The 20595-nt window shown below is 47.5% G+C and overlaps 1 protein-coding gene across 1 annotated transcript in view; it reads left to right on the forward strand.

Annotated features, from left to right (window-relative positions):
• The window catches only part of TTI1 (TELO2 interacting protein 1), a 50376-nt gene extending 44837 nt beyond the window's left edge, over positions 1-5539 (forward strand). Inside the window, exon 8 of the mRNA XM_050807012.1 lies at positions 4918-5539. Within this exon, the coding sequence (XP_050662969.1) occupies positions 4918-5101 (184 nt within the window). The 3' untranslated portion in view covers positions 5102-5539. The remainder of the gene's footprint in view (positions 1-4917) is intronic.
• The last annotated feature ends 15056 nt before the right edge of the window (positions 5540-20595 follow it).

Raw genomic sequence — 20595 nt, forward strand, 5'->3', positions numbered from 1 at the left:
CTTCACTGGGCCTTCATTGGCTGGCGGTTTTCTAGAGCTCCCTTTGAGCAGATGTTGTCTAGACAGAGATGGTGAGAACATACTCTAATATTCGCTCCTACAGCAGAGCAGAGGGGTTTCTTTTTGGTTTTGCCATGTTGGGAGGGTGGGGGTGGATAATGATCCAGTGCCCATGATTGAAAACTCTCGTGGTCTCTTGGAGCTGCCAGGGATCTTAGAACTGATCTGGTCCACCTGCTCTTTACAGAGAAGCAACTTGCTGTGCCCCTTCTCAGGAAGCCATGCCTGGTGCCACCCCGCACATCACTTCTAGGATGGCCCTTGCCACAGTGCGCCATGGGCCTCTGTGATCCCTTGTCTACCCCAGCAGACAGGGAGCCCCGAGGGCAGAGCCTTTTTTGTCCCTCTGTCTTTGTGCCACAGGCACCTCAGTTAGTGCCTGGGCTGGACCAGGCTCTAGTAAATGTTTGATGAACCACGAAGAGATAAGACTTAAACCCAGCTGACCAGATTCCAGGAGCACGTTTCCTCCCTCCCCATTCCCGCCTCCTTGCCCCCAGCTTGCTCACTAGGAGCACCCCCATATTGATCATGAAGGAAGGAGCCGCTTCTGGTTTGGCATCTGGAGTTTATTAGGTACTTACTGATAGCCGTCAGTTGTAGATAGGGCTGAAGTGCAGGCAAATGGCTGCCTGCATGGAGTGAAATTCAATAAAACCGCATTTTAAGTGAAAAATCAGTATAAACACCAGGCTTCTTTGCCATGGAAACAGGTTGCTTAGAAACTGCCTAACAGCGAGTTCTAAATTTTTTAAAGTCAAGTTATCATTTAAGCTACACGGCCCTACAGGTTATTGAGAGATAATCACTCGCCTCAGGACACTCGGAGGCATGCGGCACAGCTGAGTGCCTCCCGATACTCTGGGGACCAGATAATCTCTTGATAACTGTGCTCCCTGGAGCCACTGATTTGGGCCTGGGGGAGGAGAAAGAAATTTTTGTTCAGGAGTTAAATGGTATACATACATTTTTTAAAAAGTGTTTCTCTTTGGGTTTGAAAAAAAGATGGAACTGGCCATTTGGCGTGTTCAAGAGCCATCCCTGCGCATCGCAAGATGTATTGGGAACATTTTCCAGGCAGTTACCCCAGTCACTTCAAAGCAGAGGTCCTGTCTTTGTCTTCTGGCTTTGGCTTATGCAAAAGGAGTTTTCAACAACTTCGCCTTTCAGCTGTTCACTCTCGGGGGTCCCTCTTCCCAGCTAAGGCTAGGCAGGAACTGGCCCCAGGACAAAGTGGCACCAGAGTTTGGAACAAGGCCTGGTGCTAAGCACTTAGATCAGACCTCCTGGGCCTCAGGCTCAGCTCCTGGGGGCTTAAAGCCAACAAGGGTGTAGGTTTGGAATTTGTCGCATTTAGAGTTCAGCAGGCCACATGCCTCTCGGGGAGGAGAGCACAGCTACGCCTGCCAGCCACCTGGTTGCATGGCATGGCATTTGCTCCCCACCTCAGGCATGCAGAGGACAGAGTATATTGCATCTGTTTCTTCCTGAAAATAATGGGGAAAATTAGAACACCACTGACTGAGAACTGGGACCCCCCCCCGCCGCCCCGCCACCAAGTCAGTATGGAGAAAGTTACGAGTGAAACAAAAGACAAATGTTTTGCCCTTTTCAGGGTGTCTGAAAATTATCCATGGCATGGCAATGCTGCTAAGGTTGGTAGTGATAATTATGCCTCAGACTCTCTGTCTCCCTCTCTCTCTCTCTCTCTCTGTCTCTCTCTGGAAGGAGAGAAGGAATACTGTTTTCGTTACATACTTCAAAGTGTTGTCCTGCACCCCCTCTCCTCTGAGCTTCAGAACAAACCTGTGAGGAGAGTGGGCCAGGTGTGATCATCTTTGGAGAAAGAGGAAACAGGTTCATGAGGCAAAATAACTTGCTCCAAGCCACAGAGGTGAGAGACGGAACGTGCATTCCTGCCGTTCTGGGGCATCTGCCCCTTTAAGAGCAAAGAAATGAGACCCAAAACAATCCTTCCAAGAGTTTGGCTCTTGCTTAATAAAAGAAGGTGAACTTTGCACATGTTTTCCCTTTGCTTTTCTGTTAATATTTTATGTGGGTATCTTGCAGGGCAAAGAGAGTGGCTTATTTTCTTTCCTTTCCTGCCAATGAATACAACATTCATATTTAGCATGTTAAAAAAGAGCTCAGAAAATGAACATTGTAGCATTTTCATGCTGTGTAAGTCAGAGCGCAGCTATGACTGAACTGGGTCGCGTGGCACCACTTTGCTGGGTGTTGCCCAGATAAAAATATTCCTTGAAGCTGGGAGAGCGCCATGCTGTAGCTTGAGAAATTGTTCCAGCTCTTGAAAGGGGAAAAAAAATCAAATGAAACCATTTGCATTCTAACAGTCTTTGGCACCAGGGAAAACTGTCAACTGTGTCACGTGTAAACAGAAATCTGCTCACCGGTTTTGGTGCATTTTTTCATAATTTCCCTTGCCACTCTAATTATCAAAGATATTTTTATTTTTAAACAAAAATTGTCTCCCACGCAGGCCTCATCTCCTTTCTGCGGTGAAGTGGAAACGATGAATTAGAATATTCTAATCACTTCTCCAACAACCACTGTGGAGGTTATAAACACAAGATTATCCTAAGCAAAGGAAACTTAAATTGTTTGGGCACAGAACAGGCCAGGAAAAAATTCAGTAGGCTGGGCCCGGTGCTCACACCTGTAATCCTATACTTTGGGAGGCTGAGGAGGGTTGATCACCTGAGGTCAGGAGTTCGAGACCAGCCTGGCCAACATGGTGAAACCCCGTCTCTACTGAAAATACAAAAATTAGCCGGGTATGGTGATGGGCGCCTGTAATCCCAGCTACTCGGGAGGCTGAGGCAGGAGAATGGCTTAAACCTGGGAGGTGGAGGTGCAGTAAGCCAAGATCGCACCACTGCACTGTAGCCTGGGCAACAGAGTAAGACTGTCTCAAAAAAAAAAAATGCAAATTCAGTGCCCTTGTCCACCCTCCCCACTCCCCCACTGCCTCCCTGGCCTCTTTAGTGTATGTCCATTACACCTAAGGATGATATCAAGACTGGCTTCATGGTAAGACCCAAATCCCCTGAGGGTGCAGGTCTTTCATATTAGTGAAATTAAAACCCAGAATTTACTCCCACTTAGCAGGCATTGAAGTTCCTATTTAATGCCGAACAGTATGCAAGAGGCTCCTCAGAATAATTGCCAAGAATAAAATGTAATTTATCAAATAGATACTACATACTGTTAATTGGTAAATAGGGGTCACGTGTGCTAGACTGTGTAGGGCTTGATCTGTGCTTTAAACCTCAGCAAAACCCTGAGTGAAGTACATCCCCCATTTTTGAAATGGGGAGGCTGAAACAGGGCAAGTTGAATAACTTCCCAAAGCCACATGGTTAGTGATGCCTCTGATAATTTGAATCCTGTTAATAATCTTCCTTGTTCCTTCCTTGATGGTGAGAGTTTAACCCCTCCTTCAGATCCTTTTGTAGAATTTTAAGTATTCTAGAGAGGGGTGTCGTCTAAAGTCATTCATGTGCAATGTAGTAACTCGCCATGTCCTCATTAAAATGAGAACTCATTCATTGTTACGTGGACATATTGCACGGGAAAAAAAGATAAAAGAGAAATGAGAACCTGTTCAGTCAACATTAACTGGATGCTGACCACATGCCATTCCAGGTGCCGGAAATACAGCAACCTACAGAACAGATGTGGTCACTGGTCCCTGCCCTCGGGGAGCTTGTGTTGTAAGGGAGATGATCAATAGTCAATATGTGCTGGGAAAGGTGTCCCGAAAGAGAAAAGTAAGGGGCAGCCTTACTGGGGCACAGTGGTATGGGCAAAATGGCATGGGGAGCCCAGCCTCTGAGCAGGCAGTTGTGAGCTGAGATGGGCAGACTGGCTGGGAGGTCCCGCCCACTGTGGGAGGGCCCCATTCTTCCAGGGATTGCCAAGCCAGACTGAATTGCCACCGCGTATGAAGTTTACACTTGGACTGCCCAACACAGTGGCCCTGGGCACATGACTAATCTTTCAGAAATAGTATTTGAGCAGCTAAGAGGCACAGGTTATGACCCCAAAGTTCAGACTAAGGCAAAAACCACCCTCGGTGGCTGTGTGGCGTTCAGTAGCGCGGGCCCTTGAGCTCTGTCCCTGTCACGTGTCAGAGGACATCAGTGCTCTATCTCTGCCAAAGGTTACAGAGCAGGGCTCAGCCAGTCCTGCCCCAGGAGAATAAAGGAGCCCTTTGCCAGCCTGCCAAAGGCGGCATATTCTGTGGATCTGATCCCTGTGAGGAAACAGGCTCCTCACACGGGAGCCATGAGTGTCTGTTCGCACCACCAAGTATCCATGGCTCTCAGCCAGAAAGGCTCCAACTGCCAAGTTCAGCACCATGCTGGAGGACCGTAATAATGAGGCTTGCTCAGGGCCCCCGAGCAGGACAGGGAACCCTGCCCTGGGCCTGCCCCTGACCCTGGTCTGGGCCTGTGAGCTGAGCAAAGCCTTTAAGAAAGGGTACACTCTGTCATTTTTCTTCTTTATGAAAACTCCTGCTTTATACTCTGGAATTCAGCCTCTTTCTTTGCCAAGAGCTTGTTTGCTGTCAATATTGTTCTGCTTACACTAATTACTGGTTTTCTGTATGTCAGTGGATATGAAACTGTTACCTGTATTTCTGTTGGGCTTTGGGACCATCCTACTGGTCTTGTCTTATGAATTCAAGTGGGTTATTTCTACTATTTGAAGTGACTTGATATGGTTACCGGTTTCTTCTCAAATAGCCCGGTAAATAGCCTCCTGGTTGGGGCTGTAGCACTCCCCACCTTCCCTGCCCGTACCCTCTACTCACTCCTTTCCATCTCTCCACAGCGTCTTCCTCCACTTGATGAAGGTGGACCCAGACTCCACCTGGTTCCTCCTGAATGAGCTTTACTGCCCCGTGCAGTTCACACCTCCCCACCTCAGCCTCCACCCCGTGCAGCTGCGCAGGGCCAGCGGGCAGCAAAACCTGTACACGGCCAACGTGCTCCACCTGCTCACAGAGCTGCAGTGACCCTGCTCCCCCACTACAGAGGCCACCGATCCCTCCTCCCCTGCCAGCCAGAAGTTGGGCTGACCCCACCCTGGCCATAGGCGGTGGCAGTGGCAGCAGAGAAGGTGAATTAGCCAATCGATTTGTAAATTGATCAGTTACACAACTGCTTAGAAATGGATTGAAGGAAAGTAGCTGACTGTTATTTATATTTCATACCTTGTGTTTTCAAGTGACATTGTCTGGTGGCTCTAAGGGTTTAACTCCTTAGCCTACCATCTCTATAGCCTCAGCTCCCTCACAGGTAACATGCACACACAGACACACACAAGAGGTCAGTTCCCCTCCATCTGCATACACCTCCCTCTCTTCAAATAATGAGATGGAACTAATTTTGTTGTACCTAACCTGTTCTTTGGGAAACAAACGGAAATAAAGACACTTCTTGGATGAAAAGTATGACCAAGAGCTCACTTTGAAGTTTGTTATTTAAACTGGGTGGGGTTTTTTCTTTTTTTTAAATGAGTTTATATTCTTGAATGGTTAATATAGAACCATGGTGTAAAATCCAAATCCAAGCAGTACAAAACAGAAAACAATAAAGAGTAAATCTCCCCTCCCCATTTCCCAGCCGTCTGGTTTCTCTCTCCAAAGGCAAACACTCATAACAAAGTTTTGGATACTTCTTAAGCAGGAGGTTAATTTTTTTTAACTTTTTACTATGGGTAATAGTGTAATGAAGTCCCATGTCCCCATGAACCGGACTTCCCCGGCAGGCAGCATGTGGCCAGGCTTGCTTCCTCTGTGCCCCGCCCACGTACCTCTCTCTCCACACCCCGTATTTTTTTGAAGCAAATCCCAGATGTTACATTGAAACTTTTTGAATGTAAACCACAATACCATTATCACACTTAACCAAATTAACAATGACCCTTTAATATTGTCAGATATTGTCAGTGTCTAAATTTCCCCAGTGTGTTTGGATCAGGATCCAAATAAGTGATGTACGTTGCTGGTATCAGTATGTTCCCTAACAAATCTCTTTTAGGCCGGGCACAGTGGCTCACGCCTGTAATCCCAGCACTTTGGGAGGCTGAGGTGGGCAGATAAACTGAGGTCGGGAGTTCAAGACCGGCCTGACCAACATGGAGAAACCCCGTCTCTACTAAAAATACAAAATTAGCCGGGCATGGTGGTGCATGCCTGTAATTCCAGCTACTCAGGAAGGCTGAGGCAGGAGAATCGCTTGAATCTGGGAGGCAGAGATTGCGGTGAGCCAAGACCATGCCGTTGCACTCTAGCCTGGGCAACAAGAGCAAAATTCCGTCTCAAAAATAAAAAATAAATCTCTTTTAATATGTAGATTCCCCCTCCACCTCTCTCTCATTTTCCTTGTAAGTGTTTTGGTGGGGAAACATGGTCATTTCTCCTATAGCGTTTCCCACCATCTGGATTTATTGATTGCATCCCTATGGAGGTCATTTCATGGGCCCCTCCTATCACCTGTGTTTCCTGGCCGTTGGGAGGCAGAGTAAGAGTCGTGATCAGGTCTGGGTCTTCTAGCTTTGTTTTTGGCACTTCTCCATAGGTGGTGTTATGTACTTCCATCGGGAGGTGTGTTTGTCTGATCTCTTACTGTGTCGCTAGCAACCATGGAACCATGGTGATCTCACTGGGATCCACATGCTCATTAGCGATTGCAGAGTAATGCTGTTCTAATTCCGCCATGCTGGCTTGCTTTTAGCCAGAGTCCTGTGTAAGGGGAACCTTCCCTTCATCAACCATCTGGTAACCTACTGGTACAGTTTGTATAGAAAAGGCAAGATGGCACCTGCCTGTAATCCCAGCTACTCGGGAGGCTGAGGCAGGAGAATGGCGTGAACCCAGGAAGGCGGAGGTTGCAGTGAGCCGAGATTGTGCCATTGCACTCCAGCCTGGATGACAGAGCGAGACTTTGTCTCAAAAGAAAAAGCAAGATAAATACTTGATTTTTTTCTAGCTGAGAAATTTAAAACACACAGATTATGTAAATTCAGGCGCACATCCCACCCCAGCGCCCCCACGTGTGCTGAAGGATCCCAGGGATGATGAATGCTTCCTCACAGGTGCATAGTGAGGCACTGGCTAGATCACAATTCCAGTGACATAGATAGTTCCCAAACTCTTAAAAAGCCCAGAGGGTGCCTGGCATGGGAACATATTGGTGTGAGGGTCCGCAGCCAGCTCTGGAGAGTTCCCACTCACTTCCGTCTCCACTCCACCCTGCAAGGGCAGAGTTATGTCCAGCTCCAGTCTCAGTGGCAGCAGCCTGGCTCTGGTCTGGCTCCTGAGCCCTCAGGGAACTCTTCTCTTAGGGCTTTTTTCAGTTCTGCAGCCTGTAAAGTGGAGGGACTGGGCCAGAGGGGGAGAAGAACCCCCTGAAAGAGCAAGATAATCACTTAAACTCTCTTTGAGCTTTAAAATTCTGGGATGATTTCCTTTGGAAAAAGGGAGGGAAATGCCTCTAATTGCGGAGATGGTGAAAGGATTCACAGCATTGTTCCTAATTCCACTGGGGACCCAAATTGATAGGCTAATTCAGTCTCCAGATTCTGACAAATGAGAAAAACAGGTCAGGGAGGTGGCGTGACGTGCCAAGCATTACTTAGCTCTCCCAGTGAGATTAAAGTAGCTTGTCTTCACAGAGCACCTGGGTGTGGCAAGCCCGATGCTGTCCTGAGAGGCCAGGAAGATGTGCACACGCATCCTGATAAAAACTTGGGCTCTGGGAAAGCTCTCCAGGAGATAATCGGCATAACAGGATACACCATGGCTCTCCGAAAACCCACTTTTCCCTCAAAGAGTTAAGCTATCTCAAGTTGTTTTCAGATTCTTGCAGGCAGATTGTTGCACTTGATTTAAAAAAAAAAAAAAAAAAAAAAAAAAACTCATTAGAGTGCATCTCCAGTTATGATTATATTCAGGCAACTTTAATTTTGAACCTGTCCAACCGACTCAGTCTAGTTCTTGTTAACATAAGCTTTGCAAAATACTCCATTCCCCCTGTTAAAACTTGTGGAGCAATAGGGGCTTCTTATTTCATTCAGGGCGCACCAGCACTTCAAGTATTGTTTGGGTCAGGGTTAGGAGTTGGTACAGAATGGATAGGTCGATACTACAAAGTCTCGAATTTCAGGTTGAGATGTTTGAGTCATGATCTGCAGGCAGTAGAAGGCTCCTGGAGGATGCAGGAAAGCGTAGACCTGGACCCAGGGGATCCTTGGAGATGGCTGGAGGGGGGTGGCTGTGCTCTTCAGGAGGCACTGTGTTGTGGGAGGAGCATGGATGATTTGGAGTTCCTCAGAGCTGGGCTTCATTTCTGACTCTGCCTCTCTGTAACTGTGTGACCTTGGCCAAGCCATTTTAATTCTGAACTGCATTTTCCCATCTCTGAAATAGAGCTGTTGCCTCTGCCTCTTCAGGCAGCTGCATCAGAGGGGATGAATGCAGTAGTGTTTCTAAAGCCAAAAGAAGTCAAAGAAGATGCCACAGAGACCTTTATGTATGGCCTGTAAACGCTAATAGATTGACTCTGGCCCTTTACAGAGAAAGTCTGCAGATACCTGTTGTAGACGACCAAGTTTGGTTTGGGGCTGGGCAAAGCACCGGCTGAGCCAATGAGAGCAAATCCTAGGATTTAGGCTGAGGTGGGAGGATCTCTTGAGCTCCGGAGTTCCAGGTCAGCCTGGGCAACAGTGCAAGACCCCGTCTCTAAAAATCCAACCCAATCCTAGGTCTTTGCACTGTGCCTGGGGCTCTAGCAACGTCTTTCCCCTGCTGCCCATTTCTTTGTTATGGCTGCAATACACACTCCTCTTGACAGTTACAGCTGAGGAAGTAGATGGTTAGGTCTCAGCATGTACCACCCAGAAACTAAAATAGAACCACAGTAGGGGGAGAGAATCAAAGAAGGCTTCTAGGAGGAGGTGACCTCCTAGTGGACAAGTAGATTTCAGCAGACAGAATAATGGGCATTGCAGACAGGAAAAATAACATGCCCAAAGACCTGCGGGCATGCCTGCCACTATCTGTACACATCATAACTCAGTTGGGAGTGACAGGAGACCCAATTCAAAATTGGCTTGAGCAAAAAAAAGGATCTTGGCACACAGAACGAAGAGGCCCCGCTGGCACAGCTCCCCCAGGCTGTCCCTGTGTTCCGACGCTGCTTTCCCCAGTGGTGGCTTCACTCTGACTCCAGGCTCCTGTTCCTTCAGCGTCACACACCCAAGTGAATGGGCACCTCCTAACAGCTCCAGCCAAAGGCCTAGGATTGGGTTGGATTTTTAGAGATGGGGTCTTGCACTGTTGCCCAGGCTGACCTGGAACTCCGGAGCTCAAGAGATCCTCCCACCTCAGCCTAAATCCTAGGATTTGCTCTCATTGGCTCAGCCGGTGCTTTGCCCAGCCTCAAACCAAACTTGGTCATCTACAACGGGTGTCTGCAGACTTTCTCTGTAAAGGGCCAGAGTGAATCTATTAGGGTTTACAGGCCATACATAAAGGTCTCTGTGGCATCTTCTTTGACTTTTTTTTTCTTACAATGTGTTTTGTTTTGTTTTGTTTTGTTTTTTGAGACAGGGTCTTACTCTGGTAGCCCAGGCTGGAGTGCAGTGGTATGATCTCAGCTCCCTGCAGCCTCAACCTCTCAGGCTCAGGTGATTCTCCCACCTCAGCCTCCCAAGTAATCTGGGATTACAGGCGCACACCCCCATGCCCAGCTAATTTTTCGTGGTTTTAGTAAAGACATGGTTTTGCTGTATTGCGAAATAGGCTGGTCTCAAACTCCTGGACTCAAGCAATCAGCCCGCCTCAGCCTCCCAGAGTGCTGGGATTATAGGTGTGAACCACCATGCCGGGCCACAATCTTTTAAAAAACAGAAAAATTCTTAGCTCAAGGGCCTCACAAAAAATAAGCCAGTGGCCTTTGTTTTTTTGTTCATTGGTGGTTTTTTTGTTTTTGCTTTGCCCTCTGACCTTAGTTTGCCAACCCCTGAACTGCAGCATTCTCGGGGACAGGTCTGGAGACACCCACACCATATGGAGAAAGAGTTGAGGTGGAGTGGTTTCCCCTAAAAGAAAGCACTGTATTTGGTTACCAAGAAGAGAGATGCTGGGATTGGGGAGGGCATATGTGACAGGCACTCACCACCCTGTATTTGTGGCCTGTGACACGTGTGGTGTGGCAGTCTGGGAGAGTGAGTGTAAGGAGGTTGTGGGCGCTGAGGCCACATTTATGGAAGGCCTTGAATGCCAATCTGAGCATCCCGGCCTTAAGGGATCAAGAAGTGGCCTTGGAAGGTTCTTGAACAGGTGAATAATGTATTGAAAGCAGGATGTTAGGAATATTCATCTCGTGGCAGCATACGGGAGAAATTGGAAGGGAGAGAGACTGGCAATGAAATTGTATTTCTGAAAGTCCCAGGACGAGAAAATGTACCTCTTCCATCAACCCCAAACTGTTTGACATGCCGTGGTTCATGGGCAACTTGAGGCACATAAATATGTGCTTTAAAGTTTAAAAGTAAGAAGTCAGATGAATGGAACCTCTGATGAGGCTTCCTCCGGCTGGTTCCGGAGATTTGAGGAGCCCTAGAAATGATTTTCCACAACTCCAGCTGTGATGAGCAATGCAGGGTCCCTCTCCTTTTGTGTGGCTTACCCAGTCCTGTGCGTTGGGCTTGATTGGAAGCCAGGTGCCCGTATTGCCTTTCCTCCAGAGTAAGGAATAGAGGCCAAATTTCAGAAAATAATTCTGAGTGATGGTGGACTCTGTGGAAGCGTTGATTGCTTTATAAATGGCATTCTCCTCTCTGCGCTCCCCCATCTCCCCCCCAGTCTCCCCTCCTCCACCACTGAAGTTTGGAGGCTGCGGCTTTTCAAATTACGCTTGAAAAGCAGCCTGATTTCCCACAGGAATCATCTCCTAGATTAGGAGCTGTTCTACCTTTTCCGACAGTTTTACCCAGAGTACAAAGCCAGTCTGCAAAGGACGAGGAGGGAGCAGTGCCCTCCTCGCTTCAAAGCTTTCAGCACCAGCCGTTTATGAAAATGTCTGTCTCACTGCGGCCCTATCCCGGCATCTGGGGCTGCCTGCTTTTGCAGCAGGAAAGAGTTAAAAAACACTGATGAATGGCTGCCTCCGCCACCCACTTCCGTTTCCCCTCCTTATATAATTTGCCATTCTTTTTGCACAACAGCTCCTGGGTCTCAACCTGCTCTCTCAATCAGTACCCTCACGTCCTCAGCTTCCTCCCACACAGGCGGGCTCAGAAGTAAGGGAAGCACCTTTCAGAATCTCTGAGGCTGTTTCCAAGGGAAAAGATGGGCGGGGGGAGGCAGGGAGAAGTAGTGGAGAAGAGTCAGAAGTTCCTTCATGAAATAAAACATGTTGCGTTCCCCGGGCGTAGATGTGGGGGAGGAATAGGCCTCGGCGCACCCCACCTCTTGTTAGCCCATCTTCTCATTGTCTCATGGACCCCACAGGGTGCAGTCACGTGTTTCACCCCAGACCCTGCCCCAGTTCCCTGGAGGGAATCGAACTGTGCCACAGCTCACGGGTGACCTTGGGCATGCTCTTCCCCTCCCTATGCCTCAGCCTCCCCATCTACTAGGTAAAGAGTTTGAACCAATCAGTCTCCAAGCATTGTTCCACCTTCTCAGCATCTATAATTTGATAATATAATGTTGGCAAGTATATAGGGAGACAGGCATGTACATTGGCACAAGGTCTTTGGAGGTCAGTTGGGCAGTATCGACCAAATTTGAATGGACACACCTTTTGATCAGTAATTCTGCCCCTTAAGTATGTCCTACTCACACATGTGCACAAAGATGTACATGCGTAGGCAGTTCACTGCGACATCGTTCCAAATTTTTTAAAAGTCACAAATATTGAATGCCTAGTATGTGCCAGGCTTTGTGCTTGATGCTTTTCCTCAGTATCCAAAGACTGGAAGCAAAATATAGGAAATAACCTAATCACAGTGCTGAGCTCTTCATCCAGAAGAGACTGAAATGCCTCCCACGACACAGAAATTCTACTGAGCTATACTGAAGAGTGATACATCAAATGTCATGAGGCCAGGCATGGTGGCTCATGCCTGTAATCTCAACATGTTGGGAGGCTGAGGCAGGAGGATTGCTGGAGCACAGGAGATTGAGGCTGCGGTGAGCTGACTGTGCCACTACACTCCAAAGTCTTGAAATGTTACTGTTAACTATTTCCTCAAAGTAAATAGAAAATTAAAAAGAGGCCAGGCGTGGTGGCTCACGCCTGTAATCCCAGCACTTTGGGAGGCTGAGACAGGCAGTTCACCTGAGGTCAGGAGTTCGAGACTAGCCTGACTATCATGGAGAAACCCTGTCTCTACTAAAAATACAAAATTAGTCAGGCATGGTGGCACATGCCTGTAATCCCAGCTACTTGGGAGCCTGAGGCAGGAGAATCACTTGAACCTGGGAGGTGGAGGTTGTGGTGAGCCAAGATCACACCATTGCACTCCTGCCTGGGCAACAAGAGTGAAACTCCATCTCAAAAAAAAAAAAAAGAAAAAAGAAAAGACAAAGAAAATTACAAAGAACCGGGGAGGAAGGGAGGGATGGACTAGTTAAATGATCTCTGATGCATTCATATAACAAAATACTGTGCAACACTTTAAAAGAATAAAACTGGATGGGAGAGCGATCTGGCTGCAACATCCGTCACCCCATTGATTGCCAGGATTGATTCGGCTGATCTGGCTGGCCAGGCAGGTGTCCCCTTCCTCCCTCTCTGCTCTATGTGTGTCCCTCCTGAAGCTGCACACTGTTGAAGAGGACAACCATCCCCAATAGAGGAAGACTGGTCTTCAGTCAAGGATATATAAGTAGCTGAGCCCCCCTGCTAGAACCTCCAAACAAGCTCTCAAGGTCCATTTGTAGGAGAACATAGGGTAGTCAAGTTTCCAAGGCTCCGGACACATTCAAATGAGGTGCTACATGTGGTAGTCTGCCTTTAAAAGAATAAAAATTAAAACAGCAATAGCTATCAGAGTTTCAAATGCACATACCCTTTGACTCAGCAATCCTGCTTTTAGGAATTTACTTGCCACGAGCAAAGATGATGAATAAAGTGTTTGTTGATGCATTGTTTGCATTAATGAAAGATTGGAAACAACCTAAAAGTCCATCCAGAGAGTACTGGCTAAATAAGTGCCTCATAAACATGGGTAGTGTACCACGTAGCCTTTCAAAATAATGAGGTAGTTCTCTGTATAGCTTCAAGATACATTATTAAAGAAGAAGACAAGCAGCGGCAGGGCTCTGTGGCTCATACCTGTAATCTCAGCACTTTGGGAGGCCGAGGTGGGTGGATCACTTGAGGTCAGGAGTTCAAGACCAGCCTGACCAACATGGCGAAATCCCGTCTCTACTAAAAATATAAAAATTATCTGGGCATGGTAGCAGGCGCCTGTAATCCCAGCTACTCGGGAGGCCGAGGCAGGAAAATTGCTAGAACCCAGGAGGCGGAGGTTGCAGCGAGCCAAGATAGCGCCATCACACTCCAGCATGGGCAACAGAGCGAGACTCCATCTCAAAAGAAAAAAAGAAAACGACAAGCAGAACAATGCTGCTACATATGGGGAAGGGGGATACTTGATGTGTGGAATCTGTCTTAAAGGATACCCAAGTGGCAGCCTTTAGCTTCTAGGAAGGGTAACAGGATCAATGGTGAGAAATCTTCTCACAAGTACCCCATATACCCTTGATATTATTTTTAAACCCTATTAATGTGTATCTTATCCACTCACACGAAAAAAAGTTATCAAAATAGAAGGTGTTTATGGGTCTATAATCCTACAGCAAACTCACATTTGGTGTTAGGGGCCTAACGTCATCTTGGGCCCCTCGCTTGTGCTTTGCGTTTCTCAAGGGGAACCAGGGCTGGAAGAAGGGGAATCAATGCTTAATCCAAATAAGCAGCTGGGTGCGGTGGCTCACGCCTGTAATCCCAGCACTTTGGGAGGCCGAAGCGGGTGGATCACGAGGTCAGGAATTCAAGACCAGCCTGGCCAAGATGGTGAAACCCCGTCTCTACTAAAAATTCAAAACAAAAAGCTGGGCATGGCACCTGTAATCCCGGCTACTAAGGAGGCTGAGGCAGAGAATTGCTTGAGATCGCACCACTGCACTCCAGCCTGGGTGACAGAACGAGACTCCGTCTAAAAAATAATAATAATAAGCAATAATAAGCAAAAAAATAAGCAAAGGAATCTTGGAGAGGATGCCTCTCAGGGGATGGATTGTATCCCTGTGGGCATACAGGAAGATGATCTCCCGCCCATGCCCTAGCTCATATGAGTCCCCTCAGAATCCCAAAAGAGGCAGGTCAGGCCTCGGAGGTTTTCCTGACTACCCATGCTGAAATCAGGCCACTGCAATGCCGCCCTCTGCTGCAGCCCTCGCCACAGCTCTGCCTGGGGCTTGCGGCCTTTTTCTCATGTAGGAGTCATATTCCTTTCTGCATCTTCAGCACCTGACAGGCACACGACAGGGTCATGACTTGCCGCTTCATCTCATGGTCATGATGACTGACATATCCAGTGACTGATCCAAAGGCATTAAGAGCAAAGACAGGATTCTAACAGGAGGCTACTGATCAGTTGCATGATCAGTTACAACAGGGTTTATGGAACAGGATCTGAAATCTGCTGGTTGGAAACTTCAACAAGTATTTTTTGAGGCTTCCTACGTGCCAGCCCCAGAGATAAAAAGACATGTATACTGCCTCTTAGGAGCTAGGCTTACAGGAGAGCTAAACAAGGCAAGTTAGTGTGAGAAGACAGCAATAAAAGTCTACATTGGGAGGAGGTAGGGAGCGGCAGTTAAGCTCATGGGCTCTGGAGACAAGATGGCCTAGGTTGGAATCCTGACCCTGCCATGTGGTCTTGGAAAAGTCTCTTCAGGACTCTTAGCCTTGACGAAATGAAAATAAAAACAGTACCTCCCTGGGAGCATGGGACACCGGAGTGATAGAGTGATAGACTCAGGGACTGGCTGGCCCCTGGGAAGTGCTCTATCAGAGTTGGTCGCCACCACGAAGATGATGATATTCAAGAGGATAAATGGCAGCACAGAGGTTGAACCAAAAGGCAACTGGGAGGCTTCATGGAGGAGACACCATCAAGCTGGCATTGCAGTATTTGCCCATCAAGTACACACAGAGAAGGTCCCCTCTGAACAGAGGGAACAGCAGGTACAAAGGCTCAAACAACACATTTAAGGTGTTGCTTGTGTTGATGTAAGGTGGGGGCAGTGGGCAATGAAGATAAAGAAAAAGGTGAAACTTCAGGAAAGGAGGCCAGTCTGTTCAATACCCGAGAGGTTGGCCTGGGCTGTACATCTGGCGGGCACCCAATAGGTGCGTGAGTAGTGGGTGGGTAGCATTGCCATAGGGAAGTTCTTCTCTGGGGCTTTTCTGCAGGGTGGAATAGGGTGGATGAGGGATGATGGGCAGAGCTCACCCTTGCCAGGCCACTCCCAGCCAGAGCTGAAGGGCCAGGTTCCTAAAGTCCCACTGGCAGCAAGCACTAGGGTCCTAACCCAGGGTATTTCCAGCTTGTGAGCACCGGCTTTGCTGATTTCTGGGAAGTCTACCCAAAAGAGAGGGTGCAGTCCTTGAGTTTACACTCTAGTGTGGGAGGCCAGACTTCCATGAGAAACATTTTCATTTAGTAATGGATTTAATGAGTGCAGAACTTCCTGTTTTAAACAAACAAGTGATTAGCATTGACTATAGCCGTGAAAATGGATCCTAATGAATTGCTAATTAGCCGCCTCCTCTTCCTGGGATCTTTAGCTGGTAAATTCTTCTCTCTAGCTACAGGGGGCCTTAGTCAATCAAGCTGGCATTCATTCATTCATTCAACATGCATTTTTTGAGTTCCTACTGTGTGTCACTGTAAACAATACAGGGAGAATCCCTTCCTCACAGTCTGATGGTGGAGACAGCATTAATCACCTAAACTTACCTATAATGACACACTTACAGGTCAGGGAGCTGAGACAATATGCAACAGGAGGACCTGATCTTGTCCTGGGGTGGGAGGGAGCAAGAGGAAGGGGCATTTGAGCCAAGATCTGAAGAGTGAGTAGAACTTAACTCATGGAAAGGGTAACAGAAAGAGTAGAAGAGTGGCTCAGACATCCAGAATGGCATATGCAGAGGTCCTGTGTTGAGAGGGAGCGGTGTGAGTCAGGAAAAAAGCCAGTGTACGAGGTGTGCAAGGGGCGTGTGTGTGTGTCAGAGAGCAAGAGCATGTGTGATTGATGTTGGCTTCATCCTTTGTAGCAGACAGTACCCAGTGCCCACTCCACATCCCTCAGGGCTTACCACCTCAGTGTGCTCCAGCCAACTTCCAGCTGCCCCACATTTGATTTCTTTGCCTAAGGATTTTCTGCAGGTAAGGAAGGCCTTCTGTCTCCATGCTTGACAGGCCAGAAGTCCTGGTGAATTAAGCAGGTCTTGGGAGCAACCTGTAGCCAATAACTGATGTGTAAAAATCTCAGCTCCCCAATGTAAGAGTTAAAGAAAGAGAAAAGAAACAGGAAATGTGGCTCAACAGTCAAGGACAGGTTTATTTTAGAGAAATAAACCTGAGAGGGGCTTCTGGCCAATTTAATGTTGAGCCGCATTTCATCTTTCCTCTTTCTTAAACCCTTACACCCAACCTCTTGGGCAGGGTAACTTCAAGGTGTGTGTTCTACACTGGCTCCCACAGGATTGAGCCCCACTTGGGCCCGGTGGTGTAACTTCCTTGACCCTGCACTCTTTCGCAGTCTCCCTTCCCCATGTCCCTACTGGTGCTTCCTGGAATTAGGTCTCAAATGAACTACCTGCCGTCAAATCTTCATCTCAGTACCTGCTTCTGGAGGAACTCATGATAAGATATCCTGGAAACAAGACACAGATATATCTCAAGCCCCTTCTACATCCTAGTTACCCTTGCTTGGATCCCCTCCTCTCTCTCACTTGCTTCCCTTACCAAGTGTGTCTGTAGACCATGGTGGCCCAGCTGGGGTCTGCTTAGCACACCAGAGCTTCTTAAGGTAGGTCACTCAGAGGGAGCCATTTGGTTCCCAGAGAGGCCAGTGGTATATGTCCATGTCCCCATCCCATCACTAGCTCCCCCTTCTTTGAATGCACCATCCTTGAAATGCTCCCTGCCCCTTGTAGCTGAAACAGACCACCTTGAGGAGGAATCCAAGTGGCTGGCCTGCGTGGCCAGGGGCAGGGATGAGAAGTGCTGAGTGAGACACCTTCCGTACTCACCAGCATTGCTTTCTTTTGTGTATGAATTGAAAGGATTCTCCCTGGAGTTGAGAAATAAACATGTTTTCTGAATAATATGGCATATTGACCTCGAAGTCCCTACAGCAGTTCTGGACAAAGCCAGGCTCAGGATAGGGCCTGCCATTATTATCATTCATTCAATGGAAGTGTTCCATTGTCTGTCCTCCCCTTCTTAGCAATGGGGTCCTGGTATTTAGGCACACAGCTGATCCAAATAAAGGCCATGTTTTCCCTGCAGCTGGATGTGGCCAGTTCCCCCTGCAGCTGGATGTGGCCATGTGACCAAGTTCTGACCCATGACAGATAAGCAGAAATGATCTGCAACTTCAGCCAAGTCTCTGTAAAGAGAGGGTGTGTTTTCTTCCCATTCCTCCTTTCTGCTGGCTGAAGTGCATACTCAGTGATGGGAGGCAGAATGGCCATTTTGGGCTGTGAAGGAAAGCCAGGCTAGAGTCAGCAGATATTGTAGTAACCAGGTAGAAATGCCAACAAGTTGAAAATTAAGTGTCTTGTGAAACTTGGGGAAGGAGAAACCAGGGCCCCTAAAACTTCCTTTGATTAAATAAGATACAGTAGGTCCAAGCTTTGACCCAACCCGTATAAGCTGTTAATGTCTGTCAGAGGCAAATCTTTTATTCATTGATTCATTTATTGAGTGGGTGCCAGGAGCCAAGCCCTGTGCTAGTCATTGGGGATGCAGCAGGAAACAGGACGCTTGGAGTCTGTGCCCTCCTGGAGCCTTCATTACCATTCCTAGCATTTTATTCTAAAGTGTTTCTGCCATCACCTCCAGTCAAGACGGCATTGGGTTCATGCTTTAAAAATAACTTCGGCTCCCCAGCTGGAACTCATACATTGCAGATGGGAATGCAAAATGGTATACCTGCTTAGAAAAACAGTTTGGGAGTTTCTTATAAAGTTAAACATATACTTACCATACTACCCAGCAACCCCACTCTTAGGTGTTTGCCCAGGACAAATGAAAACGTGTCCACACAAAGACTTGTATATGAATATTCATAGCAGATTTATACATAACAGCCCAAACTGGAAACAATTCAAATGTCTATCAATAGAAGAACGGATTAAAAAATTGTGACATAACCATACAACAGAATACTACCCAAAAAGGAATGAACTATGGATATACACAGTAATATGGATTAATCTAAAAATCACTACATTTGACGAGATTAAGATGGAAGATAGGAGGCCAGACTAGCTTTCAGCTCCCGCTCAGATGGACAGAGCAGCCAGTGGAGACTCACATCGTGAACTTTTGCTCCAAGAACTACCACAGGAACATACCAGGAAAGCCGAGAGAATCCCCAGACCCTTTAAAGGAACTGGATCACTGCTGCAGGCTCCCTGAGATGCCAAAAACCTGTGAGTCTGCTTGCTTTCTCAACAGAGAGGCTCGTGGTCTAGGGCAAGTTCTCAGCCCTGGTCACCGGCTGCCTGGAAATAGACTCAGTGCTGTTGGAGGGGCATGGTGGGAGTGAGACCAGCCTTTAGGACTGCAGGCTGCATAGGAGTGGGTAAGGCCCATGACTGCCAGCTTTCCCCCATTTCCCTGGTGACCTGTATGACTCAGCAGAGGCAGCTATAATCCCCCTGGGAATATAACTCCACTGGACTGGGAAACAGTCCCCCATCCCCCACAGCAGCTGCAGTAAGCCCTGCCCAAGGAGAAGCTGAACTCAGACATGCCTATCCCTGCCCCGTCTTGGTGGTCTTTCTCTACCTGCCCCAGTAACCGAAGACAAAAGTCATAATCTCTTGGGAGCTCTGCAGCCCTGCCCACTGCCTGAGAATCCTGAATACTTACCCAGTTGTCTCTAGGGCAAATTTGCTTCCTCCCTGTAGACCGTGGCTGATGCACTCTTGAAAGCACCACATCTTGGCTGGAGGCCAACCAACTCAAAACCAGCACTCTAAACAAAAACACAACCAAGGACCCTCACAGATCCCACTTCATTCCCCTGCTAGCTTCATAGGAGCAGGTGCTGGTATCCATGGCTGTGACACTTGAAGACAGATCACATTACAGGACTCTTTGCAGACGCTTCCCAATACCAGCCTAGAGCCCGGGAGCTCCACTGGGTGGCTAGACCCAGAAAAGCAAAAGCAATCACTACAGTTTGGCTCTCAGGAAGCCCCATCCCTAGGGGAAGAGGAAGAGCACAACATCAAGGGAGCACCCCGTGAGACCAGAGTCTGAACAGCAGCCCCTGAGTCCCTGATCATAGTCTACCCAAATGAGAAGGAACCAGAAAAACAATTCTGGTAAAGTGACAAAACAAGGTTCTTTCACACCCCCAAAAGATTATACCAGCTCACCAGCAATGGATCCAAACCAAAGATGAAATCTCTGAATTCCCAGAAAAAGAATTCACAAGGTCGATTATTGAGCTAATCAAGGAGACACCAGAGAAATGTGAAGTCCAACTTAAAGAAATCGAAAACATGATACAGGAAATGAAAGAAAAAATCTTCAGTGAAATAGCATAAATAAAAACAATCGCAACTTCTGGAAATCGAAGACACACCTAGAGAAATGCAAAATGCACTGGAAAGTCTCAGCAATAGAATTGAACAAGCAGAAGAAAGAACTTCAGAGCTCAAAGACCAGACTTTCAAATTAACCCAATCTGTCAAAAACAAAGAAAAATGAATTTTAAAAAATAAACTGTAGCAGGATGAGCCGCAGACGAAACCTCTCAGACACCAGGTTGTAGAAGGAAGGGCTTCATTCAGCTGAGAGCATCGGCAAGCTACTATCTTAAAATCCAAGCTCTCCGAGTGCACAATTTCTGTCCCTTTTAAGGGCTCACAACACTAAAGATTTCACATGAAAGGGTCATGATTGATTTGAGCGAGCAGGGTGTACATGACAGGGGCTGCATGCACCAGTGGTCAGAGTGAAACAGAACAGAGCAGGGAGTTTCACAATGTTCTTTTGTACAATGCCGGGAATCTATGGATAACATTGGTTTCTAAGTCATGAGTTGATTTTTAACTGTGAGGTTTAGGCCAGGCAGACCCAGGCCTGGTTTTGGACCTGACACCGGGCTGCCTGTCTTTGGTTTCACTTCCTTGTTTTTTCTTAAAACAGGTACTGAGTGTAAAACAATATGAGAGG

This window comes from Macaca thibetana, chromosome 10 (genome assembly GCF_024542745.1).
Source record: "Macaca thibetana thibetana isolate TM-01 chromosome 10, ASM2454274v1, whole genome shotgun sequence".
NCBI lineage: Eukaryota > Metazoa > Chordata > Mammalia > Primates > Cercopithecidae > Macaca > Macaca thibetana.